General features: G+C 40.2%; 1 protein-coding gene across 12 annotated transcripts in view; it reads left to right on the top strand.

Annotated features, from left to right (window-relative positions):
* PALM2AKAP2 (PALM2 and AKAP2 fusion) overlaps positions 1-18,521 on the top strand; it is a 257,880-nt gene that overhangs the window by 198,566 nt on the left and 40,793 nt on the right. For 2 of the 12 annotated variants that reach the window (XM_068666548.1, XM_068666547.1), the window contains exon 1: positions 8,109-8,183. The exons of 9 other annotated variants lie outside the window; for them this stretch is intronic. In XM_068666548.1, coding sequence (XP_068522649.1) covers positions 8,124-8,183 — 60 coding nt within the window. In that variant the 5' untranslated portion in view covers positions 8,109-8,123. Of the gene's footprint in view, positions 1-5,013; positions 5,165-8,108; positions 8,184-18,521 lie in introns of those variants that run through there. One more of the 12 variants, XM_068666550.1, reaches the window with a different exon arrangement.

Below are 18,521 nucleotides of genomic sequence, written 5' to 3'. Positions count from 1 at the left end.
TGCACATACGACTAAGATTGTGGTTTTATGAGAAGTTTTACGAGGGTGCGAGCCCTCTCTTGTTTCTGAGCCAGCCTGACAGGAGCAGGAATTTTCCTCCGTACCTGGGTTCACAATCCCAGCAGAAAACACCAAGCCCCATCTGACCATGCATGATTGAGCTCTGCTGAACCCCTGCAAGGCCAGGTTGGATTTCTCTGCTTCACAGCCCTGAAACCAGCACATCGGAGAGCCATCAGCACTGCTTGTTGTGCCCCAGGCTGTTCCAGCCGCACCAAGCCATGCTGGCAGGAGGGCAGGAGGTGGCAGGGGATGGTGCCGGGATGTCCGCATTCATAGGGACATTGGTCTGTGCTTTCATGCAAAGCTCAGGAGGAAGAAGGGTTTTTCTCCCCAAGTTGTGAAAACCTTCTGCCTTGTAAACAAAAGTGGTTGCGTGAGCATCCTCTGCTTTGTTTTTCCCTTCTGATGCCATTTCATGCAAAGGAAATGAGCTGCAAGTGTTTAGCTTGGCACTGTAACTTCGGTAATCGTATCCAGGGCATAGAGTAGCATGGGCTGGTGCTTAATCATTCACTCATTAGCACAGTGTCGTTTGTGCTTGGAAGACAAATAGAGGGTAAGAAACTGTGTCAGCCCGTCGGAGAGAAGCGTGTGCAAGGCAGTTTGGGAAGGACGACACACTTTCTGTGCTTCTTGGTGCAGTGCCTGATTGCCTTTCAAGCACAGCTGTTGCTGCTACTACCCATTTTGGAGAAAATTGCTGTGTTTGAAGCGCCCATCTGCCTGCAGCTGTTGTTGTCTTCTAATTGGTGTAACCCTGTCAGAAGTGAGCAGCGCAACTATGAGCATGTCCTGCACCCTCACCCGGCTGCTGGCACCTCCAGCATCCTCTCGTCCGAGTGCTTTCTGTGTACGTGCCTTCCCAGTGTACCCGGGGAGTGCCATGGGGGCTGGCTTTGCTCACATGGCCATACAAAGAGAATTTCTCCCTGCCTCAGATATGTACACTTACCAACTGAGGAGTTTCAAAAGGGGTTAGGGAAATGTGAATGCCTCTGTAGATGCTGGTGGTAGGACAGTACCCACAACATCACATTCGTTTCTGGTCTCTTGTGCTCCAGAAGTATGGCTTGACAGTGCTGTGGTTGCAGAGAGAGTTTGGACAGCAGGGAGACAGAAAGCCTGACATGCAATTTGAGATTAAAGGAGCTTTACTTGTTTAGTCTGGAAAAATGTGGACTGGGATATATCAGAGGTTTATGTATGCGCCAGGGAAGGAAACACCAAGAAGAGCAGTAGGTTGCTAAAGCAAATGCTCGGTACTGGCAAAGGAATGAAGAGGGATAAACTGGCCATTAGTAAATGTAGATGAGAAGCTGGAAGCCAGTTCTTGAGGATCAGACGAGCACTTCCATGGCAACTGTGGGGACAAATAGCTGTTTTTAAGGCAGATCTCAGCTACGTTTATGAAGAGGATTAGATGACATGCTTTCCTGCAGTAACAGGTGATGGGACTGGATGACAGGGGAGATCTTGTTTCCTTCTTGTATTGGTGTAAACACAACATGCATTTATTAAAGTTCCTCTAGCAGTTCTGCAGTGAGCCTAAGAGTGCAAATGGCAAGCATATCCATGGACTGAACTGTTCACAAACACTGCATCAAACTGCATTACTTCGGTAGGATTAGGAGGGGGATGTCTAGCCAGCCATGTGGTAACTGACCACCCAACATAATTGTTGCATGTAGGAAATTGCAGGGTGATGCTAACGTTTGTTCACTTGGATACTGAATGCAGCTAGACATCAGCCTTTTTTTTTTTTTTTTTTCTTTTTACTGAGGTTACTTTTCAGCCGTATCACTAGACAGACAGCCAAATCCGGCATGTCCCAGGAGGACGTGAGCAGGACCACAGCAGCTCCATTAGGACTGGCTTCTACCTCCGTCTGACCATGCCAGGAGTGGCTGCCTGTGCTCCTTGCATCACTGCCAAACCACAGTGCCAGCATCTTTAAAACTGCTGCTGGGGTAATGAAAAGGCTGTTTTTCTATGGAGATGCTACACGTGATCCTGAGACTGTGGTTTTTTAAGTGCTTGTGATACTTTCTGCATATCTTTCAGACCAAAAGAGGTTGTACTTTCATGGTTAGTGCATAATGTGGGCAACTGAGGAACAGCATTGGCATGTTACCTAGGGAGGGACACCCTAGAAAAGATCAGAATAATAATATTTAAGCAGTCATCAGTATCTTCCACGAGAGACAATTCACATCTATCCTAGAGTGCTTTCTGATGTGGGTGTGTTCCTCTTGTTCTTTTTACAATGAGGATCTGAGAGGTACTGAGTTAGGAAGCCATATGTAATATATATATGCATATATATAAAGATATATTTCATATACCTATAAAAAAATCCTGGTTACAGTGAAGAATTTAAGGGAGTTTCCTCTTCTACCAATTCTTTCAGGATTTTTGTCACTTTTCCCACTTGTAAAAGTGTTTGATTTTTGGTCTTTCAGAGGTTAAAAGGTGAGCAAGCAGCAGTTAGATCTGATTGAAAAGAATATGAGTGAGAATTCAGGATTTCCTGCTTACAGAGAGCCATGTGACTACCAGTGAAAGAGCCCAGTCATAAGGTTATTGCACTGTAAAGTCAGATGCCCTTTTAAGTCAGCGCAGTTTGAGCCATGCATTAAAAGGCCAGGTTACGGAGATCCCAAAGCTAGACTGTGGCTTACAAAATGCCTTCTTCCTGCATTTTTGGTGGCAGGGATTTGTCTGGCAACATGCTGAGCATTGACAGGTCTTCGTCATGACAAGTCATTCTCTGTATGGTGTAATAATTCATAATTCATGCTTCTATTTCATCACCAGTGTACAGAACAATGTGTTCAAGGGAGGTTTGCATCCAGTGGATGATAAGATCTTGGTCTTCTTGATGTCATGCATTCCTTCTGGGAAATGAAGTCTAAAGAGCCACTCTTATGTGCAGCTGCTAAACAGGGCATTTGTATACGCTTCCCTTTTTCTTACCCTTTTTCTTACAGTTTTTCATTTCAAACAGAAAGTAGAAAGCAGTGTCTTTCAGTTTCTGCTGTTTATGTGAATTCATCTTTGCAGACGCTGTTAGTCCAGCCCATATTCATCTAGTTAACCTCTAGGTTTTTAGGTTATTATTTTTTTCAGAGTAAAGGCTTCTTCTCTGCATGAGATAAGCTTTTGTAAGTACTGAGAAAATTATGTGGTACTGAAAAACATCTTGCCTATTCTCTTCCTGAGCTACTGTCTGAAATGGCGCATCAAGTATCAGATGATGTAATCAGTACACACCGTGTTTTCTCAATGATGGCACTTTTTGTTAGAGACGTGGACATTTAGTAATAGCAGCACTGTTATATCCATAGAGTATATAACTGAGGAGTAAGGGAGACAATATTGTGAAAGTATCCGTATCTTTTATTAGACAAACAGAAAGAAATGGGGAAAAAAAAAGAACAAAGTTTTGGGCTCAGCACCTAATTGTCAGCTCACATGTGTGATAACTTGATTTTCTTCCACAAAACCACTGGATGTTTTCCACATTTACCTGCTCCAGCCTTCCTACTCAGGCCATGGATAAAACCTAGATGTTTTTCCCAAGCATTTTCATTTCTATATAGCAATATACTTAGCCTTTAGGGCATGTGATTGGAAAAGACAAGCTCCTCATATTGCTGACATTGCATATTTTTGGTGTAGTATCTGAGATCTTGCACAGTTTGTCTCTTGCTAAAGATAACTTGGAAACCATTCTTTTGTGTCACAAATAAAATGGGGTAATAAAATGATGTGCAACAAAAGAAAACAGATAGGATGCCCAAAGATGGCAAATCTAAATCAGGAGATTTAGAGATTAGCCTCTTCAAAGTTTCTAGGTGACTCCTTTCCCACCATAAAGCAGGAATGGAAAAACAGGTCTGTGTTCCTGTAGGAGGACTCCTGCCATAAGGAGGGAGGAGTGGTACAGCAGAACCATAGTAATAGCTGTAATAGTAATAAAGAACAACAAATAGTAGAAATACCTGTCACTCGTTCTTGGAGAGCTCACCAGACTGAATTCTTGGGCTTTGTTATTCAACCCTACAGGCTAGTTCTTGTTTTTGCAACATTGCACTGAAGAAGTTGAGTAATTACAGATTGAGACTACGCGGGATTAAGCTCCTAAGTGCCTCTTTAGACACCTCTGCCCAAATTTTAGAGCATCAAACCATATATTTAACTGTTGCCAAACCTTGCAATTACTTTAAGTCTTTAAGTGGTCACTTCCAAGGCTGAGAGTCTCTGGCTCCTAAATAGCAGTGTCAGTCTGTATGACAGGTATGAATTCAATTTTCTACCTTTCATAAGTATTGTAGCACAATGTACACTGAAACATTATACTAAGGTATATTGTTTCTCCCACCAGATTTGTGTTTGTACATTGCATACAGAATGGGCAAAACCAGAGGAGTTTCATGAAATTGCAGATGCCTTTGTGTTGTTGTCAGGAAATATATTAGCAAGTACCCTCATGAGCATACTTTTTTTTTCCAGAAAACTCACAAAATATGCTATAAGCACCTTTCTGATAAAAGGTATAGTGAGATTAAGTGATTTTCCTAAAACATTAGAGCCTGTGATTGGATTTGATTTTGTAAATTCCAGCCTTGTATTTTATCTACATGCATTCATCACAGCAGGAGGTTTTATCTCTTTGACACACAGAGTCTCATCTTCTTTACTCATGAACAACTGGAAGACAAACAACGTTTATGGCTTCATCAGCTTGAGTAAGTCCCTAACCTTATCCAATGGCTTTGTCTTTATTGGGAAATAAAAGGAGGTGTAGAAAGGCATCACTGGTAAATCCTGTGCTGTCAGAGTCTCACAGGAAATTGAATGACCCTTGCTTAAGAAACAAACCACAAAATGTGGGTGTGATGTTTATTGGTATGTGCTTCGCATTCTCCTGCAAGGACAGATTGCATTTCGCATTGCTCATGTACATTCTGCCTACGTTTTCCAAGAAGATTTCAACTCTAACTCATCTGAGAGCAGCCCGTTGGAGGGAGATGTTGCGAGTGCTAGTATTTTGACTTCTGACTGAGTCCTGAAAAGCCCTCCCCAGCGTTAATGATTTCTGGTAAGAGGGAAGAAGGATGGGCTTTCAAACACTGGGGGCATTCATTAGTATGTACTGTCAGTGTAAATAGACCCCTGCTTAGATGTTAGTCATATTTCTTCCTGGTTTCCGTTTGGTATCTGTTTGTTTGCTATTTCTCCTGAAGACAAGTCAACAATTGTATTAACTTTTGGATCCTGGTATGGGAGTGTTTATATTAATTTCCTGACAACAGCATCCCTGTGATCTCTTATTTAAAACTGGTTGTAGGGTTTCCATAATATTGTCTTTCTATTAAAAAGAGAGGGCATGAAAGCCCATAATGTAAGGGGAAAAAGAGTTCTAGCTTTTGGAAAAAAATAAGCAGGTTGTATTTGTATCATTGCAAGATCACAAAAGTTTGGATTATGTCTTGTAAGTATCGATATTTCTAAATGCAAAAGATATAAAAGCAGCTGCTTTAATGTGTTATTCATACTTAATTATCCTAAATAAGGGTGAAATTACACGGTATTTTTTGCTAACAGTTTTTGAGATATGTGACAGCACTCAGTTTGTCCTCTAGGAAAATAGAAGATCAAAGGCCTTCTCTGTGAGATGCTTGCTAAATATTCTATATTGGTCTAAAATGTTTTAATGTAAGGATTTTTCTTGGGATCTCCTAGTGTTTGGCCATTGTGGCAGACTTATTTCACTGTTGACTCTGCAGAATAGTACCTAATACTACAGTTGGTCTGTTCTATATTTATATTCTCATTTGCCTTCAGAATTAAACTCGCTGATAAGACTTCATTAGGCACTTAATGAGCAAGGCACACAACCCTTAACAAAGAGAGAAAAGAAAAGAAAAGAAAAAAGGGAAGGGAAGGGAAGGCAAGGCAAGGCAAGGCAAGGCAAGGCAAGGAAAGGAGAAAAAATTGAAGGTGCATGTGGACAGGCTTGTTTTGCAGTTGTTTGTATATCTGGCCATTGGAATGTTCAAGGGATGCAATGAATGGCTGTTTCTCACCAAAATTCGATGATCTTGAGGTCTCTTCCAACCTAGAAATTCTGTGATTCTGTGATTCTACCATTGGCCACACTCCCAGCTTGCAAAGAAGCTGATGTTAACTTCAGCACAAGGCAATTCATCTGTCCTGCCTTTGTAACGTAAGTCCTCCTGTAATCCATGTTAGCGTCACGTCCGGATTCTTACTCAGGGACAGGATTTGTCATCTGTTCTTGTTCTGATTGTTTTAAAAGCATTTTAATTGCTGAAATATGGTGGTACCTGGGTTGTTCTGGCTTAAATCACTTCCAGCTACTGAAGAAATAGCTGCAGTCATTTGTTGCTTCCAAAATGAAGTTCAGAAACATCAAGGCAGGAGGTCAAAATACAGAGAGAGGTGAAGGAAATGAGAGTTACTCGTATGACTGATTGGTTGTCCAGCAAAATAAACTCAGCAATTAAAGGAAGCTGGAGCTTTATGTACCATGTATAAAGGCTGTATAGGCATTATTAAAGTCACTGTTAAGCCACGTCTGTAGTGTATAATTTTGATAATTTGAAACAGGTCTGCACTTTCACATTCTTGCAGATGGCGCCCCTTGATTGTTAATTGTGTCTGTGCAACAAATCATAGTATTGTAACAAACATCTCAGCTGAGCTGGAGCTCACCTGTGTGTCAGTTGTTGCCAGGTTCTGGTGAAAGACACCAACAACTCAGTACTACTGTTTTAGGAAAGAAAAAAAGAAAAAAGAAAAAAAAGAAAGAAAAAACAAACAAACACAAACAGAAAACAGAAAAGGTGTGCTACCAGCAGAAGCAGTTGAATCTCACTTGCAGGACTGCTTTGCTGCTGTTCTCAGCTCACTGAGCTGACCAGGAAGCAGCTGGCTTCTGTGCTAGCAGTGGCTTTAAGGATGAGCCTCTACCCTTCCTCCTGCATCCTTGTCTGGGTGGGACTGCCTCAGTGCAGGTACCAGAGATAAAACAGTGAAGATCACCAATATAAACCTAAAATGACTTCTTCCTCTGTTGACAGGAAATAGAGAAACAAACAGACAAACTAGTGACTTGATCTATGTGGCTGCGTTTGCATCAGTGCAACGACATGCCGCTTGCTAAGCAGCGTCAGAATACAGAAGTACTACTTCCATTTGTCATTTAAATCACATAAATGCAGAAAATAACAAGGTTTTACTCTTTTACCTTGTTTAGATTCTTGGAGACTAGGCCTGGTTCTCTGACTGCAAAACTAATAATCCATTTTAAAGGGAAACCTTATCACAAACAAGACAATAGTATATCTTATTGCCAATGTTCCAAAGAGCTCATTTCCGTGCATTTTGGAGAAAACCTTTCAATTTCATTTAGGCTGGTAATTTTTTACTGTAGTGGCTTTGTCATGGGAGTGTTTATAGCAGCTTCAGTGTGAACCTCTTCAGCAGCACTCTGCAGGCTGCCGAACATTGAACACCATGCTGGAGAGGGGAAGGCAAGGATCCCTGCAGGTGGGAGGAAAAGGGAATTCCTTTGAGCACAGCTAAAACATAACAGCAAAAATAAAAGATGCAAAGCTACAGATGCTTTGCAAATGTAAGAACTAGCTGAGATGATCTCTGATAGCTGCTTCTAGGCCTCCGAAGCAGAGTCAAATGCCATCGGTGGTAACATACAGACCCAAGATTTGCAGGGGAGAGAGCGACCTCCAGGAGGAGGAGTGGGAGGTTCAAAGGTTATCATCCTATTTATGCTAATTGAGTTTGAGCTAAGCTCTTCTCAAGAAGAAAGCCTCTTATTGAATTAGTTATTCAGTTCCACGGGGTGCAAGTGGAATGGCTGTAGCTGTGTCTTAGACTCTGCGCAAGAGGCCCTTCAAGAATACAACTGGAGGAATTTCTCTCAGTTTTAGCATCCATCAGATGAAAAGCAACCAGTAGACCTGAGATACTTGCATGCCTTTTGCCATTTAGTCTGTCTACAGAAGGGGCCAAACATGTTCAGGTACACGGCACCCTGGCAGGTCCTCTGCTTGTCCATGGAGCAGGGGCTTAGGGTAAGAACAATTTATTTTCATAACATTGTTAAACAAGGGTAATTTGTAATCTTAAGAATTGTGTTGTGAACGAGAGGCAATTTGGGAGATAGTTTCATGAAAAGCAAAGGAAGATGCCTTCCTCCCTCTGTAACAACGTGTACTGCTTGTTCTTTCATTGTTTGTTCCCATTTTGCTGGTATTTGAATGAGAAGTTGAGTGAAAACTTAGATGTTGTGTATGTTTATGTATCTGCATATATATTCATACAGATCAGTATTGTAGAGAGGGCATGTATGTCACCCTGCACATCTGTACGTGGGAAAATACCGCTAATAATATTAATTTTCACAGCCTCATCTATCACTAACAAGGCTTTTGAAAGATTTATAGGTGTGAATTAATTAATTATGCCTCAGGGCAGTCTTAGGAGATGCATGTTAAGGTAAGGTTGAAGCCTGGGCAGGTTAAGTATTTTATTCAAGGTCATGCAGCAAGTCAGCAGCAGATAGAAGAATGAAATCCAGGTCTTCTGATTCTGATTCCCTTTATTTGCTTAATACCTGCTAGTTGTCTCCTAAATTGGATTCTCTTCAAGACTGTTAGCTTTGAGGACTCATGAAAGTACAGCAGTTAACTGTAGCTACAGAACAGCTACTGTCAGGACTGACATCTCAAAAGTGTAAATTTAAATTAACCTGAGCTGTCATTATTTATATATTTACTCACAGTACATTGCAGTGTTCTTTTCCATGAGAGCAGTCTACTGGTCTCTGATGACGTTTAATATGAAAGAGTTACTTTGCAATTCAAAAATACCAATTGCATGTCTTCAACTCTCCTGATTTTATCTCAACTCTTGAAATACTTAGTATGGCTTTTCTTTCAAAAAAACGACAAATGCCAGAACTGACTTCCGTTTTTGAATATAGGTTTCTAGCCTCAAAAGTTGCAAAGAAATACTGAAAAATATGGCTTCAAAATAGTACTCCCTGATTTGCCTTTCTCTGCTATCACCCTCCCCTGTCCCCCCTCCCCCAATGGCAAATAAAATTTAAAATGCTATTTTGTTTTTACAACTTTCAAGACTTGCTTCTTATCAGCTCTTATGATAAATCTTTTTTATCAGTCACTCTAAAAAGCACATACTTGGCAGCAAAAGGATTGAGGCATACAGAACTGTTTTGTTTTTTTTTTCTACAAGGAGATCTTGCATTTATTGTTGCCAAGTCCATTTTGACTACTCCCTTTCTAATCCTTCTCGTCCTAAACTATACAGATTCTATATATAACGTATCATTCATTATGTAATCATTTTGGGGATGGAACTGGGATTTTATGCTCTCAGTGTTCATACAATAGTATTCCAAAAGAACATAAGTAATCTCTCTGTTTTAATATGGTTAAATCAGATTTTATTTTTTTTTTCAGTAAGCATAAAACAGGATAGTGACCTTATCTACTGCTGACCTTGAAAATACCAAGTGTCTTGTATTAATTAATAAAAGGACAAAAAATTAGCCAGAAAAATAATCCAGAATTTTATGTTCTTGTGTGTTTATATCATACAGCACATGCTGTGCATTGTTTATGCAGTGAGATTTGGGACTGTGGTGCTCCCAGGGGACCACGACAACATCCATGCCCATTTGCTTTGCTGTAATGCTGGGTACTGGCTGACTGCTTCAACACAGCTTTTCCAGCTTTTTGTTTGTTTGTTTTTAATTTGGGGTCAGGGGGTGGTTGGGCAGCACCAGGACTTCCAAAGTGCAGATACCTGTGCAAAGTCTGGAACAAGCTCTCCAGGATGGCTGTGGGATCTCCTTCAGCAGAAGTTTTGGGCTGTGTTCAATAAAACTGCTGCCAGGGTTGATCTAGATATATTTAGAGCACGGGAATGAGGATGGAAAGTGCTCCATGTCCTTTGCATCCTGTCACATCAATGAATTCTGGTATGAGTTGCCTGATTCCTCCAGTCCTCTTTGCTGCCCAGCCCTTTGTAATTCCAGCCACTTACAGATGCTCATAGATGTTCACCCATATTTTTATACCAGCAGGACAGGGTAACTTTCAGAAGCATTTACTCTGACTTACTACATAATAAAAGCTTCCAGAGAAACACAAATATGCAAAATGTGCTGCTGGCTTTCACAACTAGCAAGCCTCTAAAGACTGTTTTTGCAGAAGCTTTTGCCATCTTTTTAATCTGGTGTCTAGCTCTACCATTACTGAAAAATAAATAAATGTATGTTTAGAATGTCCCATGCAGTACTTCAGTACTTATTTAGGCATGGTTCCATTTTAACAAAGTTCTGCAGTCATAAGTTATAGCATGTCTGAGATGGCCAGTGTATTACCAGAAGCTGTGGATTAAAAGAAAATTTGGCCATATGTCCAGTGGATCTCTGAAGGCATGACACTCTTCATTGAAATGCATGCAGTGTAAAGCTTTTCAAACACCACAGCAATGATAATAAATTTAGGATGTTTGGATCCAAATACATTAAGGTGTCAGAAAGCAGAATGCCAGTCTTGGCTGCAGTTCAGTCTCTGGGCTTCAATTCAGGATATTGACTGAGCCAAAAATTAAGTAGGATGCCTGGGCAGTGCTCTCATCGAGTGAAGTCGAGTGCCTACTTTCTGTCAGAATGGTTGCAAGATTAAAAATCTTTATTGTCCTTGCAGTACAGTCCTGTGGCTGTGATACCAGCTCAAACATGAACGTGTGTATTTCTGGTCTGATGAAATCCACTGGGCAGATGGCCACTTGAAAGAAATAAGTGGTGCCTTCAGCTTTCTTTCCTTCACTGCTCACTTGTAGGCAGGCAGAGGTGGCTTCTCCACATAAATGATACTGCATTCCCAAGCACATGAAGTCATGCCCGCGGTGCCGTGCCAGGCTATGAAGTCACAGCATGCTGTCCACATGCCATGTGTTCCTCACACGTGTGCACAGACAGCTGTCGAGGATCCAGTTGGACATGTTATTTACAGCTGTGCTCAGAAGGCAGGAATTCCATAAAACTTTCCATGGGTAGTGCTAGGAAGCCGTGGAACCTTAAATATGGCAATGGTGGGGAGGCTGTCCATAGGTCCTGATTTACAATTCTGCCTTGCACATATATGTATCCTATATACAACAAACTGTATAGTTTAATAGAAATATTTATTTCTGTCATTTATCAGTGTTTCTCTATTGAAATGAGCAAACTAGTCCAGCCAGTGATAAATTTCATGTTATCTTTTGCCTTTGTGGGCACTTCTGTATGGTAATATTTATTAAATCATATTAATTAGACAGCTCATGAGAGTATGTGGTTGACCTTTCTGGAAGAATGCTGCATTATTTCATCCCCACGGTTACATAAGCCTGTGGGCTAGCCAAAACCACCATTTAGCATTTTATATGTAGAAGATTGGCCAACTAACCTTTGACGTAGAGGAAAGCTGCCTTCAACATTAAGACTTAAAACCTGCTCCTGCTGAAATCAGCAGCAATAATCTTGGTTTGAATTGGTGCAGGATTGGGTGTACATAGATAATGTGATGGTAGTTAGATGTTACTATTTATAGTGATAACCCAAGTGGAGAAGTTTTGCTGAAACTTTGGCTTTGGAGTTAACGTAGATAGGATTAGTGGAAAGGCAGGGCCACCTCTGGTCTCTTGGTACACAGCAAAACTGTTCTAAGACTAATTAGGGGCACATGTAGGCAGTGCAGTTTTAAATTTGATTTAATGAATGCTGCTCATTTAAAAAGCTGTAATTTGTGTTCAGCCCTGAGGAAGTAAGGAGAAACTGCAGGAACATAAATTCCCCAAAGCAGAGGCACAGCTTTCCAGGTGTGTGACTTAACTGTCGATTGCTCTGTGCTTGCAATAAATTGTTTTAAGATCAGATGAAACCGAAGAGGCCTTATCTGTAAAGGTAGATGTAATCTTTTCCCTTCGACAAGGTACATTTTGCTCTGCTTGTCTTTGTTTTTCCTTTATGCATACAGCTATTTCTTGTAACATCTCTAGATTTTAGTATATTATTAGGTGGCATGTTAAAAGCAAGATTTGGAAAAAAATGCTTGAATTATGATTGCTTTCAGATAATCTGTTTCTTGTTGACAGATCTCAGATTCTAACTACCGCACATTAACTCTACTGCTTCAAGCAAGTAAATTCCTGTAGGTAACCAACACCGTTCTCATTATGTCTTTAGTGATTCAGATGAATCAACTCACGACTTGTTCTCTTCAGAGCGGAGTTGATAAAATTTCCTGGCATTTTCCAGGAAGGAGACTCTTGAGACTGATGTCTAACATAACTCCTCAGTACTTGTAACAATCTGTGTTCCCAGACAAACTGACAGAGTGAAAAATCACCATCTCATCTTAGAGCTGAAGTGCCGTTTCAGACCGGTAGTCTGTCTTGGTAACAAGTAAATACAAAAACATCCCAGGAGGAGCTGAATTGTGCTCAAACTTACGCAGCAGCAGCAGCGGATGACTATTTGATTGCACAGATCTGGATCAGATGCTGTCAGTCCTTTTCTCAGCATACAAGAAAGGGCAACAAACGTACCACATGGCTGGATGGTGCTTCTATGCATATGAGTGCTTACATCCTCTCTGCATTGCCAGATTTTTTGGCTCTTGAGTCTTGCAATAGTTAGCATTCCTCTTTCAGGCAACTGAAGAAGTATAGAAGAATTTTCAGTTTTCTTTCAAAATAATTAAAGTTTCTAGCTCTTTCTGGTTGCAGAGAGAAGTTTAAAACATCAGGCTGACCCCTCTGAGGGCTTGAAAAGCACCAAAGGGCTCTATAATCAGATTTATGTGCTTTTAAAAGGAATATCTTGATTTTGTGGGATTTTAACAATGTCTTCTGAGCAACTGGAATTAGTATGATTGCTGTATGATTAGAGAGGTTTAGTACCATCTCGGCACTTAAATCAATTATAGTGTGTTGTTTCATGGTGTTGCAGCATGATGTTCACAATTCTGCCTTTCAAAGATGCTTCCTGTTCCTTTCAACTTTCATTTTCCCTCTTGTCTTCAGTCTTTTAATATTGACCCCATGTAAGAAAAGGTCTGCCCAAGATGTGGAAAGACTCCATACACTTTGTTTTTCACACAAGTTAGGTGTTTGGCTGCTTTGGCTTTTAATCTCTTCTCTTCATTTCTTTTATCTAGGAGCAAAACTACTCCATGTCAGCACTGGAGAGAAATAATAGTCTGTTAACTGGTACACGGTTATTTCTACCCACTTAGATAAATGAGAGGGTGTGTTTGAAGACTGATGTGCAGTTTAGTCATCATAATTTCAAACACCTAAGCACCTAAATAAAATTGTGCTTTTCTATTTGAATAATAATAAAAATAAATCAAACATAGAGAAACTAATAGATATTATGCACAGTAGTCTTAGCAATTTTTGTTATGTGACAAATTCTGTCATGACTGTGTAGTATTGAGATAGTATGTCTGATTTTCACCAATGAGATACTAAACTAAAGTATATTCCCTAGGTGCTATATCAAACCTGTCATGTGCAGGTGATCCCATTTTGTCTGATGAATAAATGCCCAATTTTGCACTGTTATTTGGCAGTTTATGATTGGCTTTATAAACACTGTTAATGCAGTGCTGTGGAGGAAAGTTCTCTCCCTTCATGCTTCACCCAATAAACAGTTTAGAGATTTTTAAAACCTCTTCCCATGACAAGCATACAGTTTTGCAGAGATAATGATTTATTCTATTCTGGTGTATTCTGTTAATTGCCCATCTCTAATCCAGATATTAAGTATTGAATTAGACATAGTAACATAATTAGAACAAACAATTACATTTTTAATGGATTGAAGAGGAGGCTTGTGGGAATGGGATTTGAATGGTTGTCCTTTAAGTATTTAAGGGTGATTTTTCCGGGCTGCACATTCAAAGGAAGATATCTTCAGTTTCATAGTTCAAACTATGAATACTATTTGTTAAGCAATTGCATTTTTTAAAACAAACAAAAAACATAAACTACTGTTTTCTAATGTATTTCTTATCTATTTACTTAAATGCCTTAAGAATCAAAATTTTAAAGTATTTTTATGGGGTTTAAAATCAAAAGTACAGGTACAAATGCTTCAAATGAAAGATAATTAGTTCAGTGGAAGAAGTTCCCATACTAACATCCTGTGATATTTTGTCTGGTTGTCCTTGAGTAGCACGGCAATTTCAAAACAAGAAATCTTGTTCCAAAATTGAGGAAATGTAAATGAGCAAAATACATAAATTCAAGGTGATAAATCTGGGACCCCAATATCTGATTTACAGAAGCATCCTCTAACACCAAGAATGCTTGTTTATCTGTGTATTTCCTTCCTTTACAGTTTGCAATAATTCTCCATACTAATTCTTAGCAACATAATTTTAACTGTGAACTTCAAAACTTAAACTAGTATGTCTCCCAGGACCTAAATGACCTTTGACTTCATGTTTCCTTCATTCTAAAATCTACCTGCTTTGATATACCAAGCATCAGTGTTGGCCAGATGAGAAATATTACTTTCAGTAAGTCCACTTGCTGATTGCTGAATGCAAGATTTCTGAATGCAATGTAAGAACAAATCCAGGGAGTAGTCTAGGCACCAGAGGAATATTTCTGTCAATATTAATAAAAATCAGAAATCCAGAAGCCAGGAAGTGGGAGCTCCAGACAAGCACAGAACTTGCTGCACGTATCAAATTGTTGCTTAACGCATTAGAGAATATCATGCATTCATCCCAGTTGACCTCAGCCTGGCTTTGTAATTTAAATCTTAACACCCTGGATGTAGGAATCCCAATCACTTGTCTGCCACTGGGGCTGAAAGGAAGTAATGGTAGTGGCAGACCACAGAAATGAAAGAAGAATGCAATAACCAGAAGCAAAAAAAGGAGAAAACAAGGGATAAGCAGACCTATCCATCTAGAAGCAGAAGCTACAGGAAGGTCCTGTCATGAAATTAAAAAGAAATGGAGGTCCCAGCACCCTCAGTGTTAATACAACGGAGAAGAAACATAACAAAGATCATTTTCAGGGAGGGAAGGAGTGAGGGTGTTTGCTGGTTCCATGATTGGTAACCAGAAGCTGCCCAGAAGTGTCTTAATCCATTTCCAGCTGAGCACCATGTTTACTGTCTTCATTCATCAAGAAAGGCCTTTGAGGCCCCTTCTCAAGATAGTTGTAGGTTTTAGCATGCATCTGTATAACTTCACTGCCATTTTCTGGCAGTAATAAGAACCAGATTCTGATGATGTGTTCATAATTTCCTTTGGGCCCATTTTGGTATAAGCTCATGCTAATTAAAACCTGGATTCAGTTCCCATTAGAAGACCCTTGCTCATCTTGTGATGGGAAAGTAAAGTAATACCTGAACTTATGGACAAAAAAATGTAGCTTTTGCTGAAGTCAATTTTTTGTCATAATTCCTGGAAGAAAATATTACACAAGCCATAGTAATCATCAGGGAAAACAGTTCTTGAGCAAAGTCACAGTAGAATGCGTCGTTAATCATAACCCACCCACATCCAGGCACCATATCGCCAGACACTTCATTGGAGGAAGGAACAGCACTGTTGGTATTTGTGATTCATTATATTCAAGGGTTATAAGGTTTTTAGAGTCAGTTGTGGTCACATGTTATTACCAGCATTGTGACATAGACCACTGGATTTCCCTAAACTGCCTTCTGTTTGGATTAGAGCTTATCTTTTAGAAAAACATCCAGTTTTGATTCCACATGTCCAGCAAGGGAGCATTCATCACAGTGTGGATTAAATTGTTCCCTTCATTAATTATACTCGCAGCTAACAGTTTCCTGCTAGAAGATAGGCACTGTTTTGCTCTTGGTCTCTCTGAACATTCCCCAGTGCAGACAGAAAAGTCTCATACTCATTTCTCCACTGAGGAGCTGGCAGCTTTATCTGAAGAGCAATTACTTATTTTTTTGCAAACTCATGGGGTTTGGAGAAGTTCTGATATATGGCATTAATTACTGTCTAACAATCAAAGAAACCTGCTTAGTGTGTTCTTTCAAGTCTCACTATTGCTCTGATGTTTACACACTTGTGCCTCTGGCTGAGAATAGCTGATGGTGCTTGCATGGCCTCTGCTTTTCATCCATACTGCTTTCACCTTCTTGTCCACTGGCATTGTACCCTACATTCATGTATCCACCTCTATTTCATGGCTACATACATGTACAGTAAGAGATGCTGGATCTCCTTTGATTAGCTCTGGATAGTGCGTTATGAGAGCTCTTCTGAGCATTAATCATATTTCCTGATGAAGTGGTCAAGGTGAGGTGTCTTGGTTGGAGTTCTCTGTGGTTTTGGCACAGTTGGGGCTGTATTTGCACTATAGTTTACACCACAGAATTGTAATTTGTTGACATCATCAAATTTGTGACAATCATAGGTCTTCCAGGAAAACTGGTGTCTTGCTCAAGCAGTATGTTACTGTCAGCACTCACACGCACGACTCACTGCAGTTTAGAGGCAAACCCACCAACCAGGTGGACTGCAGCCTGTTATGAGCCCTAAACGGAATTTCTGCCAAACCCAAGAATGAGGTTTCTGTGTATGAAACAGAGTGGTGGCAGGATGCTACATATAGGCAGGAGTCTGGGCTAACTGGACTTTGAATACCCCTAAATGAACCGCATGTTTCTGCAGAGCTTTCTGCAGAGCTGGATGTCATATCATCTCACCAACCTCTGATCTTTTCTTTATCCTTTTGGGACCACGCTAATTGGTAAGAAGAGATGTCAGTGCTAATGCACTGATAAGTACATTAGCAAAGTTGTTGCTTAGTCAGTTGCCGAGACATTCAGAAGGCAGCAGTTCCCTAAATGAAGACCTAATATGCCTTTGGGTAAATTCTGCTTAGCTCGCTTCCTCAGCAAACCTCTGTCCAGATGTGGTTTTGGAAGTTATTGGCTGACGCTAAACAAAATACTTCTTTGTGTACGTCCAAAGCTAGAGGCTGTAGGCAGGCAGTAGGGTACCCATAGAGTAGTGTAGCAGGGTGATATGAGAACCATGTCTGGGTGGAATGAGAGCACTCTGTGTCCATGCTTCCCCTCCTAGTCAACAAACTGAATATAGCTGTCGTCCTTGGTTCAGAAAAGTGTTGGCCTCTGGACTGTTGTGGGGATGTTTTACATTCAGCCATCACCAGTACACGATGAAGTAGTACCGGTAGCTTTTGTAAATTTTCATCTTTTCTTGAGGAGGTACTAAATATTAAGTAGCACTGTACACCTTTCCTGTCCAAAAGTCAAATTATTTGACATTACAAGCTATGCCAGTGATTAGACTGGCTTTCTGGCACTTATTTTGATCTTGGGTGGGATCTTGACAAACCCCCATAAAACTTGTAGAGATGACCACCTGAAATTCAGCATTTAAATCTGATTGCATGCATACCAGTTAGGTGTAGATGCATCAGACCTCAAAACTGCTTTTTAAAGTGGTAGGATGTGAATTTGGGAGTTTAACTTTAAGCACCAGGGTTCCAGCATTTTTGTTTTAAGGGCCTGGTCTGCTGTGCTTGTGGTTCCAAAAAACAATGATCTCTGCTTTCAGTACATCTGGAGCTGGTCCAGCTCTCCACTGCTGTCCATGTGCAAGCTGCCGCTCACCACTCCAGAAGGGTGGCTGTTTCCCACGTTCATCCTACTGGCAAACAGCAAAACAACTTGGTTGTCTTCAAGTGGCTTTTTTCAGTGAGTGGTTTCATAATGGTACGTTTGTACCCTTGTCTTCACAGAATTGTTGAAATTTCATGGTAATTTTGAAGGGGTGCTATGATTACGACCTTAATTTTATTTGCCTTTCAATATTAGAACTACTAAGAGGATTCTTTTTTTTTCTTTTTCACCTGTGATGTAAGAAATGTTAAACACCATCTGATGAAAATGCATTGTTATTTATAGGTAAATCCAATTATTCAGTTAGTTAATGGATCTTAAAAATAGCTGTAAGAAATGGTCATTCATATGTTTTCCAGCAACTGACCGCTACTTACCCTCTGAAAAGCACACATTCTGATTAACTCATTGGTGAGAATTTAGTGTTGTGCAAGGAGAACAAGATGTGTTAGCATAGCTTTATGCTATATCGTAGATAACAGACAAATCAGCACTCATTGAGCCACTCTGTAATTGCATTAGTCTGTAAACTTCTGGTGGCCTGGTTTCCTCTCTTGTTAAACTGAATCAGAAGAGTTGGAGACACGCTTGGATACTCGCACTCAAAGATTAGAGATTTCCTTTTTTGGAGGTTTGTTCTACTGGCTTGTTTTTCCATTAAAAATGAGACATGGTTTTGGTCCGGTGT

The sequence above is a fragment of the Anas acuta genome, chromosome Z, assembly GCF_963932015.1.
Source record: "Anas acuta chromosome Z, bAnaAcu1.1, whole genome shotgun sequence".
NCBI lineage: Eukaryota > Metazoa > Chordata > Aves > Anseriformes > Anatidae > Anas > Anas acuta.
Note: the sequence above shows the minus strand (reverse complement) of the source record. Positions and strands in the feature narration are given on the sequence as shown.